We start from the raw sequence: 21112 nt of genomic DNA on the forward strand, positions 1-21112 counted from the left end.
GTTCTGTTGTCAACATGGGCTTCTATTGGAATTCTCACAGGCCCTCTTGTTATTGTCTACATGTTGGAAAGTTAAGCCAAGCCTAGGGGCCATCATTGCTACAAAGACATTGGACAACTCTGCCTATCGATACAATAGTACTGGAAAATCAACATTTCCACTCTTACTCGGTTATTTCAGTTTGCTTTTCTTCTTTTTCGTAAATGAACCAGCATGGAATGGGATTTGCCTAGCAGGATTGTGATTTTATTCATCTTAAGGTTACCTTATTCTCCTGGATGTCCTAGTAAATTGTGTTCAAATTCGAACTAGGCTGCTAGCTACTGAAACTCCACAAATTATTTTTTACTTTTCTCCTTGTTCTGCAGAGGCGACCAGACAACAGCTGTGAGCTACGTCACAGTCCTGCCCCGGGGGATGGAGTGTGTGGTCTTCAGTATTGATGGCTCTTTCGCAGCGAGTGTTTCCATAATGGGGAGTGACCCCAAAGTGAGAGCGGGCGCCGTCGATGTGGTCAGGTAAGAAAAACTTTGCCAATGCTCATTTTCCCCTCATTCACTCTCAGCAGAGGTCCAGAAACCAGGTGGCCCAAATTCCAAAAACATGGGAATGTTTAAGCAGGTCAGAACTTGCTCTCTCACAACACACTACCAATAACCTAACAAAAAACACAAGGGATACTGTGTAAAGACCCCCAGGCATGACTCAGCAGAGTATCAGGGAGTTCTTGGACAGTGTTTGTTGGATTCACTTAGTTGACTGAGGAAGAGTGGGTGGCAGATGTACATCCAGCCGAGGTGCTAATAAGGATGGGAAGGAGGTGGGGACATCCAGTGAGAAGAAAAAGGTGAGGTAGGTAAGGAGATTGAGGAGTAGTAACTAAGGGTACTTAAGGGAGAATAAAATCATGTTAGGTAAAAGCCAGCCTCTGTCCAAGCATTTTAATGGCATTGTGATCCAAGCCTGGATTTAAAACGAGGGTGAAACAGCACAGAGGAATGATTTCCAGGAGTCAAGAGTAAGAGTGCAAAGAAAGGCCCATGGAAAGAAGAGTCGAGTACCAAAGGTTAATTGCGGTGTGTGGCAGTCTCCTTATCAAAATATAAGCGGATGAACTGAATAGCTTAGGGGACATAGGAGAAATTAAATGAAATGAAAAATAAATGTATATAGCGTGATACAATAACTCGAAGGTGTCAAGGCGCTAGCTCATCAGGTAGAATATACCGTAAAATCTTAATTCAGAGTCAGAGATTAAACAGCCATGTTTTTAACGCTTTCCTGAAAGCACACGTGTGTTTTGTCTTTTAGCCTCTGGGGAAGAGAGTTCTAGAGTCTGGTCGTACCGACCAGAAAGCTTTTGCCACCCCAGGGGTTTTTCCTGGACCTGGGAATCACCAGATTGTGAGACTGAGCTGAGCGTAGATGGCGCATAGGAATGTACCGTTGGAGGTCCTGCTTGAAAAAGACTGGTCCTATGTCATGGGTTGCTTTAAATGCAAGGCAAAGAGCTCTGAACTCAATACGTCTTTTCACTGGTAACCAGTGTGTTAGAAAAACACACTCCCACACCGGAAGGGTGGTGGTGTTCTCCCAGACACACTGTGGTAGCTTGGCTCGAGCGGTAAGGAAGGCACCGTGTTAAGCATACGACACATCCTCACAATAACCATGCGTTCATCCGTTCCAAAAACGACACTACACCTTAAAAATTATACTGAAAATATATCTCTTTATCTTCTTTTCTCTTAGTTGCTGATTAAATAAATAATAATACAATCACAGTACACAAGGCTTTTCCTGTGGAAGGGTACGACAAATAAATACTTTCTTAACGATTCAATAAATAAGGTAGATCATAAATAATCAAGGCATAAATATAAGTGCATTACATAACAGGCAATTAAATATTATGAGGCAATAAATACTGTACGACAATAAATACTGTGAAACAATAAATACTGTGAAACAATAAATACTGTGAGGCAATAAATAGGATGAATACCATAAATACAGTGCTCTCAATAAATAATAAAAGCCAACAGTGACACTTGAAAATCAGTTCACATTCCTGAGGTACTATGGGATGATTTGACCCAATCCCAGCTTGTAGAGATTTGGATGGCCTAAGGGGTATACTACTTGGCTTGGACAAGGCTGAGGCCTAACTGAGGTAGATCAAGGGGAAATCTAGAGATCTGGCTCTCCCACACTTCACAACCCCTCTGTATTAGTCTCAGCTCACCCCTGGCACAATCAAGCTGGTTCCAGCACCTCTCTAGCCCCTAGGATGGTCTCTTAGGGCTCCACAGGGCCTTAGGCGCCCTCTATTCCACTTATTGCCCTTCTTATGAAGTTCCGACGCCGCTGGAGTCGTGTCGACGCCGTGAGGTGGCTCCGGTTCGATGTCGGCGGCCTCGGCGCAATGTCAGTTCTTGACGACGTCGGTAGGCGGTTCCGATTCGGCGTCGGCGGCCTCGGCTCGATGTCGACCTCCGGTTCAATGACGTCGGGCAGTCTTGGCTTGATGTCGACTTCGGGCAGCTCCGGTTCGATGACGTCGGGCGGCCTCGGCTCGATGTCGACTTCCGGCGGCTCCGGAGTGCGATCTCCACTCCCGACCTCCGATGCTCCTTTCCTCAGGTTCTGGCGACTCCGGAGTGCGACCTCCACTCCCGACCTCCGGCACGATTCTCCTCAGGTTCCGGCGACTCCGGAGTGCGATCTCCACTCCCGACCTCCGGCACGATTCACCTCGGTCTCCGGCGACTCCGGGGGGCGGACTTCACTCCCCCGTCGACGCCGCACACTCGACCTCAGGTGTCTTCCTCCACGACCTCTGGTACTCTCCACGACCTCCATCGGCGCCCTCTCTCGACCTCTGGCGGCTCCGGGTACGACGTCTGCTTTCCAGTCAGCGCCACTTCTTCACCTCCGGCCCCAGGTCTCTAGGCTGCTCAACGTTGGACTTCAGGAAGTTACCAATAACCAGGTCAGGAACTTGCTGTTCTTTACTTTTAAGGCCCGTTCCTGCTGTCCAGGTCCTTAAGATGGTTTTTCTTGCTTTCTCCCACACAGGGCTCCAGGCTGGGCTCAGTCAGTAGGGACTAGTATCAAGGGTGGGTTTATGGACCCCACTCCAGGCACAAGTTTCCACCCCTGCTGCCTCACTCCTTCCTCCTTCAGGTTTCTGCTGCTCTCTCTTCATCAGTCAGGTGCCAACTGCCCACTCCAACTGTCAACTCTGACTTTAGCTTCCCAACATTCTAAACCGCCTCCAACTGTCACAGGGTTCCAGAATGTTGCAGAAGGTTCTAGTAGGTTCCAGTGGGTTCTGATGATGTCACAGGTGGCCTCCATTTTGTGCTCCAGGCCCTCAGACAGAAGTTCCAGGGGTAGATAAAATGGCTCCCTGAATCTGCATCAATACTAAAACGTCTGGTGGTTCCCAAAAAGGAAAAATACTAACAGGGTTTGAGGCAAAAGTGGGACAAAATAAATAATGATGAGGAGGGACCACCCAAAGGGCTGACAGGTCTAACACGCGTCCCCCCCAGCTGAAAGTGGGGAGAGCTACCCAACCCCTTGGGAGTTCTCATCACTAAGGCAGAAATACCTTGAGAGACCGTCTGCATTGGCGTGGTCCACTCCAGGCCGATGTTCCACCTGAAAGTCCATTCCCTGTAGGGAAATAGACCACCTCAACAACTTGGGATTCTCCCCCTTCATCTGCATCAGCCAACGAAGGGGTCTGTGGTCGGTCTGAACCAGGAAGTGCGAGCCAAACAGGTATGGCCGCAACTTCTTCAGAGCCCATACCACTGCAAAGGCTTCACGCTCTATTGCACTCCACTTTTGTTCCCTGGGAAGTAGTCTCCGGGATAGGAAGACCACGGGTTGATCCAGACCCTTCTCATTGAGTTGCGATAATACTGCCCCAATGCCATGTTCCGATGCATCCGTCTGGACAATGAACTTCTTGGAAAAGTCTGGGGCCCGTAAGACTGGGGCCTCGCACATGGCTTGCTTCAGCTTCAAGAAGGCCTGCTGACAAGCCTCCGTCCAGACTACCCGTCGAGGTTGTTTCTTGGACGTGAGCTCCGTGAGGGGGGCTACGATGGTACCGTAACCCTTCACGAAGCGGCGGTAGTATCCGGTGAGGCCCAGAAAAGCTCGGACCTCAGTCTGTGTCTTGGGGGGTTCCCAGGCCATGATGGCCTCGATCTTCGCCTGGAGGGGTTGCACCGCTCCCCTACCCACCAAGTGTCCAAGGTACACTACCGACCCCTGCCCGATCTGGCACTTGCTGGCCTTGATCGTCAATCCAGCTTGTCTCAGGGCCTGGAGAACAGCTTGCAGGTGACGCAAGTGATCCTCCCAGCTGTTACTGAAGACGGCTATGTCATCCAGATAAGCAGCAGAGAAACTCTCCATTCCGGTGAGGATCTGGTTTACCAGGCGCTGAAACGTGGCAGGTGCGTTCTTGAGCCCAAAGGGCATCACACAGAACTGGTAGTGGCCATTGGGCGTGGAGAAGGCTGACCTTTCCCTTGCTCCATCAGTCAAAGAGATCTGCCAGTACCCAGAAGTAAGGTCAAAGGTACTTAGATATTGGGCAGCTCCCAGCCGGTCAATCAATTCATCCGCCCTAGGGATCGGATGAGCATCAGTTTTGGTTACTGAATTCAGTCCCCGGTAGTCCACACAGAACCTCAGTTCCGGTTGGGCACCCGGTGGTGCAGCTTTTGGTACTAGTACCACCGGACTGGACCAGGGGCTGCTAGAAGGTTCGATCACTCCTAGCTCCAGCATCTTAGTGACTTCACCGTGAATGCTGGCCTTCACCTTGTCTGACATCCGGTAGATCTTGGACTTCACAGGTGGGCTGTCTCCTGTGTCCACATCATGGACGCACAGGTGAGTCCTACCCGGAACAAGGGAGAACAACGAAGAGTACTGTCCCAGGACCTGGTGGCAGTCCTCCTGCTGTTCAGGAGTTAGAGATGGGGAGAGAATCACTCCCTCCACCGACCCATCCTTCTCTTGAGACGCAAACAAATCGGGGAGAGGCTCGCTTTCCACGTCCTCTCCTCCGTCAGTCACCATCATCAAGATGACTTCGGGCCTCTCGTGGTGGGGTTTGAGGCGGTTGGCGTGCAGCACCCGTAGGGGCTGACGAGGGGTTTTAAGGTCCACCAAATAGGTAGCCTTACCCTTCTTCTCCAATACCTCAAAGGGTCCTGACCAGCGATCCTGGAGGGCGCTAAGCTCTCCTGGTTCGATCACCCACACCTTCTGGCCAGGCTCCAACTCCACCGGGTGAGCATTGTGGTCATACCACGCCTTCATCACTGCTTGGCTGGCCTCCAAGTTGTCAGAAGCTTGCTTACACAACTTAGCCATTTGGCTCCGGAAGGCCAGCATGTAGCTCACCACATCCTGGGGAAGCTTTCTGGGAGTTCTCTCCCATCCGTCTCTCACCAGGCTGAGAGGTCCACGCACAGGGTGCCCATACAAAAGCTCGAAGGGGCTGAAGCCCACTCCCTTCTGTGGCACTTCCCTGTAGGAAAACAATAGACCGGGTAGGAGGACGTCCCATTTCCTCCGCAGGCTTTCAGGCAGACTTCTGATCATGCCTTTCAAGGTCTTATTGAACCTCTCCACCAGACCATTGGTCTGGGGGTGGTAAGGAGTTGTGAACCGGTAGGTCACTCCACACTCCTTCCACATCGCCCGCATGTACGCTGACATGAAGTTGGTCCCCCTGTCGGACACAACTTCCTTGGGAAAACCCACTCGGGTAAAGATTCCCATCAGGGCCCTAGCCACAACAGGTGCTGTTATGGTCCTCAGAGGTATTGCCTCTGGGTACCGTGTGGCATGATCCACCAGAACCAGGATAAACCTGTGACCAGCTGTAGTAGGTGGATCTAACGGACCCACAATGTCGATGCCCACCCTTTCAAAGGGGGTGCTAACGACAGGAAGTGGTTCCAGGGGAGCTTTCAGCTTCACCCCTGTTTTCCCACTGGCTTGGCAAGACACACATGTCCGGCAGTAGGTATCGGACGACACTTTCATTTGAGGCCAATAAAAGTGTGGGACAAGACGGGCGAAGGTCTTGTCTTGCCCCAGGTGTCCTGCCAATGGGATCTCGTGAGCCAACTCCAGTAGGAAGGCTCGATAACGTTGAGGGACTACCAAGGCTCGTGATGATCCATGTAGGGGTGCCTTGGGTTCACTGTAGAGGAGGCCATCCTCCCAGTAAACACTGTAGTTCCCTTCAACGTTCCCTGCTGCCTGGGCTTCGGCCTGTCGCCTCAGTCCCTCAAGGGTAGGGCACTCCCTCTGGCCCTGGCAGAATTCCTCCCTGGACGGGCCTCCCTCCACGTGCCACTCGGCCGGGATGGGTAGGTCCTCCAGTTTGGTAACATCCCCCACCGCGGACTCCAGGTCCACCACCTCCAGTGGCCTATCCGTCCTACGAGGGGCGGACGCCGAGGCAGGCTCCTCCTGTCCTCGGTTCTTCCCTTGACTGGCAGCTGGCTGGGCCTTTGTTCCAGGCTCCAGCCGAAACGAACTCCCTCTCCGGGCAGTCGCGGACCTTGTGCTGACACAGGCCCAGTCAGGTGTACCCAGAATCTCAGTGTGAGTCCGGTATTCCACCTCCATCCAAGCGTTGTGCTCCATGTCATTCCCCAGTAGACAATCGACTGGCACGGCAGGGCTTACGGCAACTCGAAGTGAACCTGCAACCCCCTCCCATTCAAAGGGAACCTCGGCCACCGGATAGTGGCCTGTTCTGCCGTCAGCCATCGCGGCTGGGTGGAGTACATCGGGAATTACCTGCTCTGGAGACACCAGTTGGCTACGTACCATAGTCATACTGGCTCCTGTGTCTCTCAGAGCCTCCCCTCTTTGGCCGTTGATGGTGACCCACTGCCCATACTTTACGGTATTTGCGGGCACCTGGATCTTAGGAACCATCTCCCGTTCTCCCAGGGACACTAAAGTGACACCCGCCCACTCCCTTCCCTTAGTTAAGGGCATCTCCTCCCCGAGCACTGCACTAGCTACTCCGGGGGCCTTTCCTCCAATGGGAGGGGGTGGTCTTTTCGGGCACTTCGCATCTCCCTTATAGTGTCCGACGCCACTGCACTCGAAGCAATGGACAACCCTTGGCTGCTGACTCTGGCCAGGAGTAGGGTTTCGGGGTGGGTTAGCCCTAGGGGTGAATCCTGTTCCCTTTCCTTGGAAATTATTTTGGGGGCCTTTGGAGAACTCCTCTTTCTTTTCCCCTCCCTCTTTCTTCTGGGGGGCGCCCTGTCCGGCCTTTTGAGTATCCCCTCCAGTCCCCCTTGTGGACACCCGGGTACTAGCCCAAATGTCCGCCTCCTCAGCAAGCTTCCGGGGATTGGTCAGCTTGCTATCCACCAGGTGTTGACGCAGTTCAGGGAAACATTTTTCGAGCAGGTGTTCCTTCAGTACTAAATCAAACAACCCCTCGTAGTTCCTCACTTCACTGCCCTGTATCCAACCCTCTAGTGCCTTCTTTGCATAGTCCAGGAAGTCCACCCAATTCTGTGTGCCCAGTTTGTGACTACCCCGGAACTTCTGTCTATACTTTTCGGGTGTTAGTCCAAACTTTCTTATGAGCGTCACTTTCATGGTGGGGTAGTGGGTCTGCTCATCCTGCTCTAGGGCCAATAATGCATCCCTACCAGCTGGAGCCATGTACTTGTACAATCCCCCTCCCCAGTACCTCTCTGGAACCCCATGGGCCCTTAACGAGACCTCATAGGCCGCTAGCCACTTGGCGATATCGTCACCCGCCCCATAGCTAGCTACTATGTCCTTTGGCAAGTAGGGTTTGGGTTCCCTGGTGAACTCTCTTTCTTCGCTGCCACCATTAGGAACAGGGTGTGCCCTAACTCTTAGGATCTGAAGATCTATCTCTTTCAGCCTTAACTCGTGAGCCATCCTCTGTTCCTCCTTCTCTTTCTCCAGCCTTGCTAAGTCCCATGTGAGCTGTCTTTTCTCTCTCCGGTCCGTTAACTCCACTTCAGACAAGCCACCGCTAGAGGCACTGCTGCCCTTCCTGGAAAGTGTCCTGGGCCCCTCTGGCAGGTTCCCCACCTCAGGTTGGTACAAACCAGCTCCCTCACTGTCGGGCTCTCTATCCCTGTCCTCCTCCTCAGCCTTGCTTTCTCGTCGTGCCTCCCCCCAAGTCCTCAAGCTGGTTTGGAGTGCACCCTTCTTTGCTCCTGGGGGACAATACACCCCCTCCCGCTGACAAAACTCCCTGAGTTGGGCCACGGTGTACATCTCTAAATTCTCCAATACAAACTCCATCTTGCCCACTCAGGTCAGAGGACAGGTTTTTACAGAAGCTATGCAGGGGGGTACCTTTGATAATACCTCCTCCCACCACCAGAGTAAATTTGGAAAAACAAAAACTCACAATTAGGAAGGCCGCTTTGAGAAAACTCCCGGTGTAGGCCTATGGACTACCCACAGTTATTGTCGAGTGTACGTAGGCACAGCTCAATCCCACCACTGAACACCAATTATGTTAGAAAAACACACTCCCACACCGGAAGGGTGGTGGTGTTCTCCCAGACACACTGTGGTAGCTTGGCTCGAGCGGTAAGGAAGGCACCGTGTTAAGCATACGACACACCCTCACAATAACCATGCGTTCATCCGTTCCAAAAACGACACTACACCTTAAAAATTATACTGAAAATATATCTCTTTATCTTCTTTTCTCTTAGTTGCTGATTAAATAAATAATAATACAATCACAGTACACAAGGCTTTTCCTGTGGAAGGGTACGACAAATAAATACTTTCTTAACGATTCAATAAATAAGGTAGATCATAAATAATCAAGGCATAAATATAAGTGCATTACATAACAGGCAATTAAATATTATGAGGCAATAAATACTGTACGACAATAAATACTGTGAAACAATAAATACTGTGAAACAATAAATACTGTGAGGCAATAAATAGGATGAATACCATAAATACAGTGCTCTCAATAAATAATAAAAGCCAACAGTGACACTTGAAAATCAGTTCACATTCCTGAGGTACTATGGGATGTTTTGACCCAATCCCAGCTTGTAGAGATTTGGATGGCCTAAGGGGTATACTACTTGGCTTGGACAAGGCTGAGGCCTAACTCAGGTAGATCAAGGGGGAATCTAGAGATCTGGCTCTCCCACACTTCACAACCCCTCTGTATTAGTCTCAGCTCACCCCTGGCACAATCAAGCTGGTTCCAGCACCTCTCTAGCCCCTAGGATGGTCTCTTAGGGCTCCACAGGGCCTTAGGCGCCCTCTATTCCACTTACTGCCCTTCTTATGAAGTTCCGACGCCGCTGGAGTCGTGTCGACGCCGTGAGGTGGCTCCGGTTCGATGTCGGCGGCCTCGGCGCAATGTCAGTTCTTGACGACGTCGGTAGGCGGTTCCGATTCGGCGTCGGCGGCCTCGGCTCGATGTCGACCTCCGGTTCAATGACGTCGGGCAGTCTTGGCTTGATGTCGACTTCGGGCAGCTCCGGTTCGATGACGTCGGGCGGCCTCGGCTCGATGTCGACTTCCGGCGGCTCCGGAGTGCGATCTCCACTCCCGACCTCCGATGCTCCTTTCCTCAGATTCTGGCGACTCCGGAGTGCGACCTCCACTCCCGACCTCCGGCACGATTCTCCTCAGGTTCCGGCGACTCCGGAGTGCGATCTCCACTCCCGACCTCCGGCACGATTCACCTCGGTCTCCGGCGACTCCGGGGGGCGGACTTCACTCCCCCGTCGACGCCGCACACTCGACCTCAGGTGTCTTCCTCCACGACCTCTGGTACTCTCCACGACCTCCATCGGCGCCCTCTCTCGACCTCTGGCGGCTCCGGGTACGACGTCTGCTTTCCAGTCAGCGCCGCTTCTTCACCTCCGGCCCCAGGTCTCTAGGCTGCTCAACGTTGGACTTCAGGAAGTTACCAATAACCAGGTCAGGAACTTGCTGTTCTTTACTTTTAAGGCCCGTTCCTGCTGTCCAGGTCCTTAAGATGGTTTTTCTTGCTTTCTCCCACACAGGGCTCCAGGCTGGGCTCAGTCAGTAGGGACTAGTATCAAGGGTGGGTTTATGGACCCCACTCCAGGCACAAGTTTCCACCCCTGCTGCCTCACTCCTTCCTCCTTCAGGTTTCTGCTGCTCTCTCTTCATCAGTCAGGTGCCAACTGCCCACTCCAACTGTCAACTCTGACTTTAGCTTCCCAACATTCTAAACCGCCTCCAACTGTCACAGGGTTCCAGAATGTTGCAGAAGGTTCTAGTAGGTTCCAGTGGGTTCTGATGATGTCACAGGTGGCCTCCATTTTGTGCTCCAGGCCCTCAGACAGAAGTTCCAGGGGTAGATAAAATGGCTCCCTGAATCTGCATCAATACTAAAAAGTCTGGTGGTTCCCAAAAAGGAAAAATACTAACAGGGTTTGAGGCAAAAGTGGGACAAAATAAATAATGATGAGGAGGGACCACCCAAAGGGCTGACAGGTCTAACACGCGTCCCCCCCAGCTGAAAGTGGGGAGAGCTACCCAACCCCTTGGGAGTTCTCATCACTAAGGCAGAAATACCTTGAGAGACCGTCTGCATTGGCGTGGTCCACTCCAGGCCGATGTTCCACCTGAAAGTCCATTCCCTGTAGGGAAATAGACCACCTCAACAACTTGGGATTCTCCCCCTTCATCTGCATCAGCCAACGAAGGGGTCTGTGGTCGGTCTGAACCAGGAAGTGCGAGCCAAACAGGTATGGCCGCAACTTCTTCAGAGCCCATACCACTGCAAAGGCTTCACGCTCTATTGCACTCCACTTTTGTTCCCTGGGAAGTAGTCTCCGGGATAGGAAGACCACGGGTTGATCCAGACCCTTCTCATTGAGTTGCGATAATACTGCCCCAATGCCATGTTCCGATGCATCCGTCTGGACAATGAACTTCTTGGAAAAGTCTGGGGCCCGTAAGACTGGGGCCTCGCACATGGCTTGCTTCAGCTTCAAGAAGGCCTGCTGACAAGCCTCCGTCCAGACTACCCGTCGAGGTTGTTTCTTGGACGTGAGCTCCGTGAGGGGGGCTACGATGGTACCGTAACCCTTCACGAAGCGGCGGTAGTATCCGGTGAGGCCCAGAAAAGCTTGGACCTCAGTCTGTGTCTTGGGGGGTTCCCAGGCCATGATGGCCTCGATCTTCGCCTGGAGGGGTTGCACCGCTCCCCTACCCACCAAGTGTCCAAGGTACACTACCGACCCCTGCCCGATCTGGCACTTGCTGGCCTTGATCGTCAATCCGGCTTGTCTCAGGGCCTGGAGAACAGCTTGCAGGTGACGCAAGTGATCCTCCCAGCTGTTACTGAAGACGGCTATGTCATCCAGATAAGCAGCAGAGAAACTCTCCATTCCTGTGAGGATCTGGTTTACCAGGCGCTGAAACGTGGCAGGTGCGTTCTTGAGCCCAAAGGGCATCACACAGAACTGGTAGTGGCCATTGGGCGTGGAGAAGGCTGACCTTTCCCTTGCTCCATCAGTCAAAGAGATCTGCCAGTACCCAGAAGTAAGGTCAAAGGTACTTAGATATTGGGCAGCTCCCAGCCGGTCAATCAATTCATCCGCCCTAGGGATCGGATGAGCATCAGTTTTGGTTACTGAATTCAGTCCCCGGTAGTCCACACAGAACCTCAGTTCCGGTTGGGCACCCGGTGGTGCAGCTTTTGGTACTAGTACCACCGGACTGGACCAGGGGCTGCTAGAAGGTTCGATCACTCCTAGCTCCAGCATCTTAGTGACTTCACCGAGAATGCTGGCCTTCACCTTGTCTGACATCCGGTAGATCTTGGACTTCACAGGTGGGCTGTCTCCTGTGTCCACATCATGGACGCACAGGTGAGTCCTACCCGGAACAAGGGAGAACAACGAAGAGTACTGTCCCAGGACCTGGTGGCAGTCCTCCTGCTGTTCAGGAGTTAGAGATGGGGAGAGAATCACTCCCTCCACCGACCCATCCTTCTCTTGAGACGCAAACAAATCGGGGAGAGGCTCGCTTTCCACGTCCTCTCCTCCGTCAGTCACCATCATCAAGATGACTTCGGGCCTCTCGTGGTGGGGTTTGAGGCGGTTGGCGTGCAGCACCCGTAGGGGCTGACGAGGGGTTTTAAGGTCCACCAAATAGGTAGCCTTACCCTTCTTCTCCAATACCTCAAAGGGTCCTGACCAGCGATCCTGGAGGGCGCTAAGCTCTCCTGGTTCGATCACCCACACCTTCTGGCCAGGCTCCAACTCCACCGGGTGAGCATTGTGGTCATACCACGCCTTCATCACTGCTTGGCTGGCCTCCAAGTTGTCAGAAGCTTGCTTCCACAACTTAGCCATTTGGCTCCGGAAGGCCAGCATGTAGCTCACCACATCCTGGGGAAGCTTTCTGGGAGTTCTCTCCCATCCGTCTCTCACCAGGCTGAGAGGTCCACGCACAGGGTGCCCATACAAAAGCTCGAAGGGGCTGAAGCCCACTCCCTTCTGTGGCACTTCCCTGTAGGAAAACAATAGACAGGGTAGGAGGACGTCCCATTTCCTCCGCAGGCTTTCAGGCAGACTTCTGATCATGCCTTTCAAGGTCTTATTGAACCTCTCCACCAGACCATTGGTCTGGGGGTGGTAAGGAGTTGTGAACCGGTAGGTCACTCCACACTCCTTCCACATCGCCCGCATGTACGCTGACATGAAGTTGGTCCCCCTGTCGGACACAACTTCCTTGGGAAAACCCACTCGGGTAAAGATTCCCATCAGGGCCCTAGCCACAACAGGTGCTGTTATGGTCCTCAGAGGTATTGCCTCTGGGTACCGTGTGGCATGATCCACCAGAACCAGGATAAACCTGTGACCAGCTGTAGTAGGTGGATCTAACGGACCCACAATGTCGATGCCCACCCTTTCAAAGGGGGTGCTAACGACAGGAAGTGGTTCCAGGGGAGCTTTCAGCTTCACCCCTGTTTTCCCACTGGCTTGGCAAGACACACATGTCCGGCAGTAGGTATCGGACGACACTTTCATTTGAGGCCAATAAAAGTGTGGGACAAGACGGGCGAAGGTCTTGTCTTGCCCCAGGTGTCCTGCCAATGGGATCTCGTGAGCCAACTCCAGTAGGAAGGCTCGATAACGTTGAGGGACTACCAAGGCTCGTGATGATCCATGTAGGGGTGCCTTGGGTTCACTGTAGAGGAGGCCATCCTCCCAGTAAACACTGTAGTTCCCTTCAACGTTCCCTGCTGCCTGGGCTTCGGCCTGTCGCCTCAGTCCCTCAAGGGTAGGGCACTCCCTCTGGCCCTGGCAGAATTCCTCCCTGGACGGGCCTCCCTCCACGTGCCACTCGGCCGGGATGGGTAGGTCCTCCAGTTTGGTAACATCCCCCACCGCGGACTCCTGGTCCACCACCTCCAGTGGCCTATCCGTCCTACGAGGGGCGGACGCCGAGGCAGGCTCCTCCTGTCCTCGGTTCTTCCCTTGACTGGCAGCTGGCTGGGCCTTTGTTCCAGGCTCCAGCCGAAACGAACTCCCTCTCCGGGCAGTCGCGGACCTTGTGCTGACACAGGCCCAGTCAGGTGTACCCAGAATCTCAGTGTGAGTCCGGTATTCCACCTCCTTCCAAGCGTTGTGCTCCATGTCATTCCCCAGTAGACAATCGACTGGCACGGCAGGGCTTACGGCAACTCGAAGTGAACCTGCAACCCCCTCCCATTCAAAGGGAACCTCGGCCACCGGATAGTGGCCTGTTCTGCCGTCAGCCATCGCGGCTGGGTGGAGTACATCGGGAATTACCTGCTCTGGAGACACCAGTTGGCTACGTACCATAGTCATACTGGCTCCTGTGTCTCTCAGAGCCTCCCCTCTTTGGCCGTTGATGGTGACCCACTGCCCATACTTTACGGTATTTGCGGGCACCTGGATCTTAGGAACCATCTCCCGTTCTCCCAGGGACACTAAAGTGACACCCGCCCACTCCCTTCCCTTAGTTAAGGGCATCTCCTCCCCGAGCACTGCACTAGCTACTCCGGGGGCCTTTCCTCCAATGGGAGGGGGTGGTCTTTTCGGGCACTTCGCATCTCCCTTATAGTGTCCGACGCCACTGCACTCGAAGCAATGGACAACCCTTGGCTGCTGACTCTGGCCAGGATTAGGGTTTCGGGGTGGGTTAGCCCTAGGGGTGAATCCTGTTCCCTTTCCTTGGAAATTATTTTGGGGGCCTTTGGAGAACTCCTCTTTCTTTTCCCCTCCCTCTTTCTTCTGGGGGGCGCCCTGTCCGGCCTTTTGAGTATCCCCTCCAGTCCCCCTTGTGGACACCCGGGTACTAGCCCAAATGTCCGCCTCCTCAGCAAGCTTCCGGGGATTGGTCAGCTTGCTATCCACCAGGTGTTGACGCAGTTCAGGGAAACATTTTTCGAGCAGGTGTTCCTTCAGTACTAAATCAAACAACCCCTCGTAGTTCCTCACTTCACTGCCCTGTATCCAACCCTCTAGTGCCTTCTTTGCATAGTCCAGGAAGTCCACCCAATTCTGTGTGCCCAGTTTGTGACTACCCCGGAACTTCTGTCTATACTTTTCGGGTTCCGTTCCAGCGATAGATGGAGAGGGGGTAGGTTACCACGTCCCGGGCGAAGGAACACGATTTCTCCTTAGTGCCAACTCCACTACGCTGATGGGGCCCTTATCCCTACAACTTTAGGGTTGGGTTGAGGTTTCCAGAAAAGACAGGTAAACCTCTCAGCGCAAAGACGCTGGACTAACCTTACTATTGAGGTTCAACAGGTCTACAGTATCACACCTCACTGAAACCTGTCATTCTATTTCACTCACAAACACTTTCACTCACTATTTAATTATTTTTTATAGGTCCTGACGAAGCGCATCTGGGATCCCTTAAGGACCCATTCGTAAGCGCGAAACATGTTGACCATTCACCAGTAGGCTCCCCACTAACATTCCTGAGAGCAGCAGTTACTTTCCAGGATCTGCCCTCTTTTAATATTTTTTTCATTAAGAGTAGCTCCAGGATAACCATTTTTAATCATTTGCCAGGTAGGGCAGTGAATAAAGGTCTGAAACTCTACCCAGCAATTTTTAAACCGCACCACCCACTTGTTTTCCATTAGGCCCACACACACCCATGCACAACTGCGGCGTCTCCAATCAAAAGATCTCCGCCAAAGAGCCCTCTTGCGGGGCCCGTGGGGGACTGCAGCGCCACCCCCACGAGGAGCAACGCCCTATGATGAAGCAAGACACCCGAAAGGGTGTGTGAGGGCACTATATACAAAAGGAGAAATTCCCCACACCACTTTGAGAGAACAAACACAACCATAATTCCTCAGGAACAGTTACCCTCTCGTAATATACCTATACTTTTCGGGTGTTAGTCCAAACTTTCTTATGAGCGTCACTTTCATGGTGGGGTAGTGGGTCTGCTCATCCTGCTCTAGGGCCAATAATGCATCCCTACCAGCTGGAGGCATGTACTTGTACAATCCCCCTCCCCAGTAGCTCTCTGGAACCCCATGGGCCCTTAACGAGACCTCATAGGCCGCTAGCCACTTGGCGATATCGTCACCCGCCCCATAGCTAGCTACTATGTCCTTTGGCAAGTAGGGTTTGGGTTCCCTGGTGAACTCTCTTTCTTCGCTGCCACCATTAGGAACAGGGTGTGCCCTAACTCTTAGGATCTGAAGATCTATCTCTTTCAGCCTTAACTCGTGAGCCATCCTCTGTTCCTCCTTCTCTTTCTCCAGCCTTGCTAAGTCCCATGTGAGCTGTCTTTTCTCTCTCCGGTCCGTTAACTCCACTTCAGACAAGCCACCGCTAGAGGCACTGCTGCCCTTCCTGGAAAGTGTCCTGGGCCCCTCTGGCAGGTTCCCCACCTCAGGTTGGTACAAACCAGCTCCCTCACTGTCGGGCTCTCTATCCCTGTCCTCCTCCTCAGCCTTGCTTTCTCGTCGTGCCTCCCCCCAAGTCCTCAAGCTGGTTTGGAGTGCACCCTTCTTTGCTCCTGGGGGACAATACACCCCCTCCCGCTGACAAAACTCCCTGAGTTGGGCCACGGTGTACATCTCTAAATTCTCCAATACAAACTCCATCTTGCCCACTCAGGTCAGAGGACAGGTTTTTACAGAAGCTATGCAGGGGGGTACCTTTGATAATACCTCCTCCCACCACCAGAGTAAATTTGGAAAAACAAAAACTCACAATTAGGAAGGCCGCTTTGAGAAAACTCCCGGTGTAGGCCTATGGACTACCCACAGTTATTGTCGAGTGTACGTAGGCACAGCTCAATCCCACCACTGAACACCAATTATGTTAGAAAAACACACTCCCACACCGGAAGGGTGGTGGTGTTCTCCCAGACACACTGTGGTAGCTTGGCTCGAGCGGTAAGGAAGGCACCGTGTTAAGCATACGACACACCCTCACAATAACCATGCGTTCATCCGTTCCAAAAACGACACTACACCTTAAAAATTATACTGAAAATATATCTCTTTATCTTCTTTTCTCTTAGTTGCTGATTAAATAAATAATAATACAATCACAGTACACAAGGCTTTTCCTGTGGAAGGGTACGACAAATAAATACTTTCTTAACGATTCAATAAATAAGGTAGATCATAAATAATCAAGGCATAAATATAAGTGCATTACATAACAGGCAATTAAATATTATGAGGCAATAAATACTGTACGACAATAAATACTGTGAAACAATAAATACTGTGAAACAATAAATACTGTGAGGCAATAAATAGGATGAATACCATAAATACAGTGCTCTCAATAAATAATAAAAGCCAACAGTGACACTTGAAAATCAGTTCACATTCCTGAGGTACTATGGGATGATTTGACCCAATCCCAGCTTGTAGAGATTTGGATGGCCTAAGGGGTATACTACTTGGCTTGGACAAGGCTGAGGCCTAACTGAGGTAGATCAAGGGGGAATCTAGAGATCTGGCTCTCCCACACTTCACAACCCCTCTGCATTAGTCTCAGCTCATCCCTGGCACAATCAAGCTGGTTCCAGCACCTCTCTAGCCCCTAGGATGGTCTCTTTGGGCTACACAGGGCCTTAGGCGCCCTCTATTCCACTTACTGCCCTTCTTATGAAGTTCCGACGCCGCTGGAGTCGTGTCGACGCCGTGAGGTGGCTCCGGTTCGATGTCGGCGGCCTCGGCGCAATGTCAGTTCTTGACGACGTCGGTAGGCGGTTCCGATTCGGCCTCGGCGGCCTCGGCTCGATGTCGACCTCCGGTTCAATGACGTCGGGCAGTCTTGGCTTGATGTCGACTTCGGGCAGCTCCGGTTCGATGACGTCGGGCGGCCTCGGCTCGATGTCGACTTCCGGCGGCTCCGGAGTGCGATCTCCACTCCCGACCTCCGATGCTCCTTTCCTCAGGTTCCGGCGACTCCGGAGTGCGACCTCCACTCCCGACCTCCGGCACGATTCTCCTCAGGTTCCGGCGACTCCGGAGTGCGATCTCCACTCCCGACCTCCGACACGATTCACCTCGGTCTCCGGCGACTCCGGGGGGCGGACTTCACTCCCCCGTCGACGCCGCACACTCGACCTCAGGTGTCTTCCTCCACGACCTCTGGTACTCTCCACGACCTCCGTCGGCGCCCTCTCTCGACCTCTGGCCGCTCCGGGTACGACGTCTGCTTTCCAGTCAGCGCCGCTTCTTCACCTCCGGCCCCAGGTCTCTAGGCTGCTCAACGTTGGACTTCAGGAAGTTACCAATAACCAGGTCAGGAACTTGCTGTTCTTTACTTTTAAGGCCCGTTCCTGCTGTCCAGGTCCTTAAGATGGTTTTTCTTGCTTTCTCCCACACAGGGCTCCAGGCTGGGCTCAGTCAGTAGGGACTAGTATCAAGGGTGGGTTTATGGACCCCACTCCAGGCACAAGTTTCCACCCCTGCTGCCTCACTCCTTCCTCCTTCAGGTTTCTGCTGCTCTCTCTTCACCAGTCAGGTGCCAACTGCCCACTCCAACTGTCAACTCTGACTTTAGCTTCCCAACATTCTAAACGCCTCCAACTGTCACAGGGTTCCAGAATGTTGCAGAAGGTTCTAGTAGGTTCCAGTGGGTTCTGATGATGTCACAGGTGGCCTCCATTTTGTGCTCCAGGCCCTCAGACAGAAGTTCCAGGGGTAGATAAAATGGCTCCCTGAATCTGCATCAATACTAAAAAGTCTGGTGGTTCCCAAAAAGGAAAAATACTAACAGGGTTTGAGGCAAAAGTGGGACAGAATAAATAATGATGAGGAGGGACCACCCAAAGGGCTGACAGGTCTAACACAGTGTAACTCTTTTAGCACAGCCATGGCAGATTTGCGCTTGGGAATGTCCGGGAAAAATGCACGCTGCAGAATTTTGTACAATCTGTAGTTTAGTCAGGCATTTAGTCCTGAGGTTGATAAAAAATGAACTGAGGCTACAGAGAGCTCAATGAAACAGAAGAGCATGGAGTACTTAGTCATATTTTTGTATGCAAATTGTTATGCAGAAATACCTCCATCTAATTGCATATTTTCCTTACTGGATTTGAGATTTATTTCTTCACTCTTACATCTGGCTTTTCTCTATTCCAAATATGTGTGCACTTGGATCGAGTTGTTCATGTTGCATCTAGTAAAAACATTAGCCAGCTACTAGGTGACTATAGTGAAAAGAACTTTCACGCTACACTGAACATATACTTTCAAAGTGACACCAGGAGAGAGCAGTGTTTAAAAAACCCATGTGATGTGACCAACCTGCCATTCATATGCCATATGGAAATGTTGAAGTAGACTTTGATATAGTCAAATGGGAATTGAACCTCTATTTCACAGTTAAAGCCCTCTTTTACAAATTGATGATACAACATAGTTGAAAGCTGAGGCTTTGTTTTTTCTAAACTTGAGAAAGGTCCTGAATATGTCATCTAAATCATAGCTAGGTTCCTTGGTACTATCAATGCAAAATCTCAGATGACATTTGAGCCAGATATACAAAGCTAATTTTCAGTCGCAAACGGCCCAATTCACAGAATTTGGTAATTTGCAAACAAAAAAATTAGTTTTTACATGTATTAAGCCCTATTTGCGATTCAGTAAACTATCACCGAATCTCAAATACGGTTTGTGATTTGGTATTAGGACAGGGCGTGCTAAGGCCGACCCTTCCTAATACCGACTCGCAGTGGTATGTGTGAATGTTTTGCGACTGAAATGAGGTCACAAAACATTTGCATTTTACTGCCTACTTCAAGTAGGTGGTACCCATTCACAAACAGGAAGGGGTCCCGAAGGGACTCCTACCCATTTGTAAATGTTAGTAAAAACGTTCTTTGAGAGCAGGCAGTGGTCCCACGGTCCACTGCCTACTCTTTAAAAATGTAATGAACACTTTTCATTTTTTAAATGCATCCCGTTTTCCTTTAAGGAAAGTAGGCTACATTTAAAAATATATATATATCGCTTTATTTAAAAGCAATCGTAGACTGCTGACCCCAAAAGACCACTATCCCTGTGATTTTAGCAATTTCCAATGGGTCGCTAACCGATACCTACGTCATGAATATTAATGAAGTAGGTCTATTTGAGTAGGTCTACTCAAGTAGCAAGCACAATTCTTGTCAGCTTGGAGCACAAGCAAACCCTAAATTAACCTGCGCTTTGCCCTCTGTTAGCTTGGCACAAAGCAGTCAGGCTTAAATTAGAGACAATGTACATGGTATTTATGTAGCACTTCAATCAGTAATAAAGTGAAAAAGAGACACAAGACAAATCCTACAAAAAATTAGAAAACCAGAGTTCAATTTTAGATATTATTTGAGACCAAAATGTCAAAAAAAATCTAATCAATAGAACAGGCAATTTACATTATTTTTTAGATCTAAGTGAAAACAGCGCTCAGAAGCACAAAGCGCCAACTGTGGGTATCTAGATGCGCCGGACCGGGACAAAGTCACAAGTTCAGGCTGACCGCGATAGAGTGCGGGCCGGATACAGGGACCAAGTTAGGGCAACTGAACAAAGTATCTTAAATCCAGGTTTGCAGAGCGATCAAGATCCAGTGTTGAACATGTGTTATGCAACTGCGGTTTCGAGGAAGTGCCAGACTGCAATGCAGACTTCAGGATGCCGTCGACAAGGGGCTTGTGATGCAAAGTTGTGCGTCGAAGATGTGTTGTGCTCCAGTGGTTACAAAGAAGCTGTGGGGCTGGCATGTGAAGTCCTGCGTCGTTGTTGAGGATGTGGTTTATGAGGGGCTTGCGATTCAATGTTATCCTATGGTAGAGGAAGGCCTCACAGTAGTTAAAACAAAATTAGGGGTTTTTCAGTACAAGGATTGTAAAACTTAAAAGTACATGTCCAAAGATTTAACTTTTTAAGTACATTGCACCCTGAACCGGTCCCAGGATGCTTTTTTCTGGTCCAGGGAAGATCTGGCCTGGCAGTTCGGGCTGGACTGTTTCCATGGCGAACAGGGTCAAGACTGATTTGCATATGGCTGGGTCTCAACTGGAATGGCGTGGCGCACAAAAAACAATGGAGTTAACTCAGATCTGTGACTGGGGTAAATGTTTGAATAATTCAGCATTCTGTCCATCATCTGTTCTTTTTGCATTTGTCACCATAAATGGGGAGGGTATGCCCAGGTGTGGGTTCTGTGCTTGCTACGCCACCAGATTCAAGCTAGCCTGGCTGATGAGGATGCTTGCTTCTCATCCAGAGAAGACCTGGCCTGGCAGTTTGGGCTGGATTGTTCCCATGGGGAACGGGGTCAAGACTGATTTGTAGTTGGCTGGGTCCAAACTGGAATGGCGTGGCGTGCAAAAAACCAATGGACTTAACTCAGATCTGTGACTGGGGGTAAATGTTTGATTGCTTCAGCATTCTGTCCATCATCTGTTCTTTTTGCATTTGTCACACTGAGTGGGAGGGTATGCCCTGATGTGGGTCCCATGTCCGTTACGCCACCAGATTCAAGCTAGCCTGGCTGATGACGGGTGTTACCCCAAAACTGGTCTGAGG

At 51.2% G+C, this 21112-nt stretch overlaps 1 protein-coding gene across 2 annotated transcripts in view; it reads left to right on the forward strand.

The window, feature by feature from the left end:
* The window catches only part of PITPNM3 (PITPNM family member 3), a 1847214-nt gene that overhangs the window by 1804028 nt on the left and 22074 nt on the right, over window positions 1–21112 (forward strand). For both annotated transcript variants that reach the window (XM_085649907.1, XM_085649908.1), the window contains one exon: window positions 369–518. In XM_085649907.1, coding sequence (XP_085506033.1) covers window positions 369–518 — 150 coding nt within the window. The remainder of the gene's footprint in view (window positions 1–368; window positions 519–21112) is intronic.

Source organism: Triturus cristatus, chromosome 3_2 (genome assembly GCF_964204655.1).
Source record: "Triturus cristatus chromosome 3_2, aTriCri1.1, whole genome shotgun sequence".
NCBI classification, from domain to species: domain Eukaryota; kingdom Metazoa; phylum Chordata; class Amphibia; order Caudata; family Salamandridae; genus Triturus; species Triturus cristatus.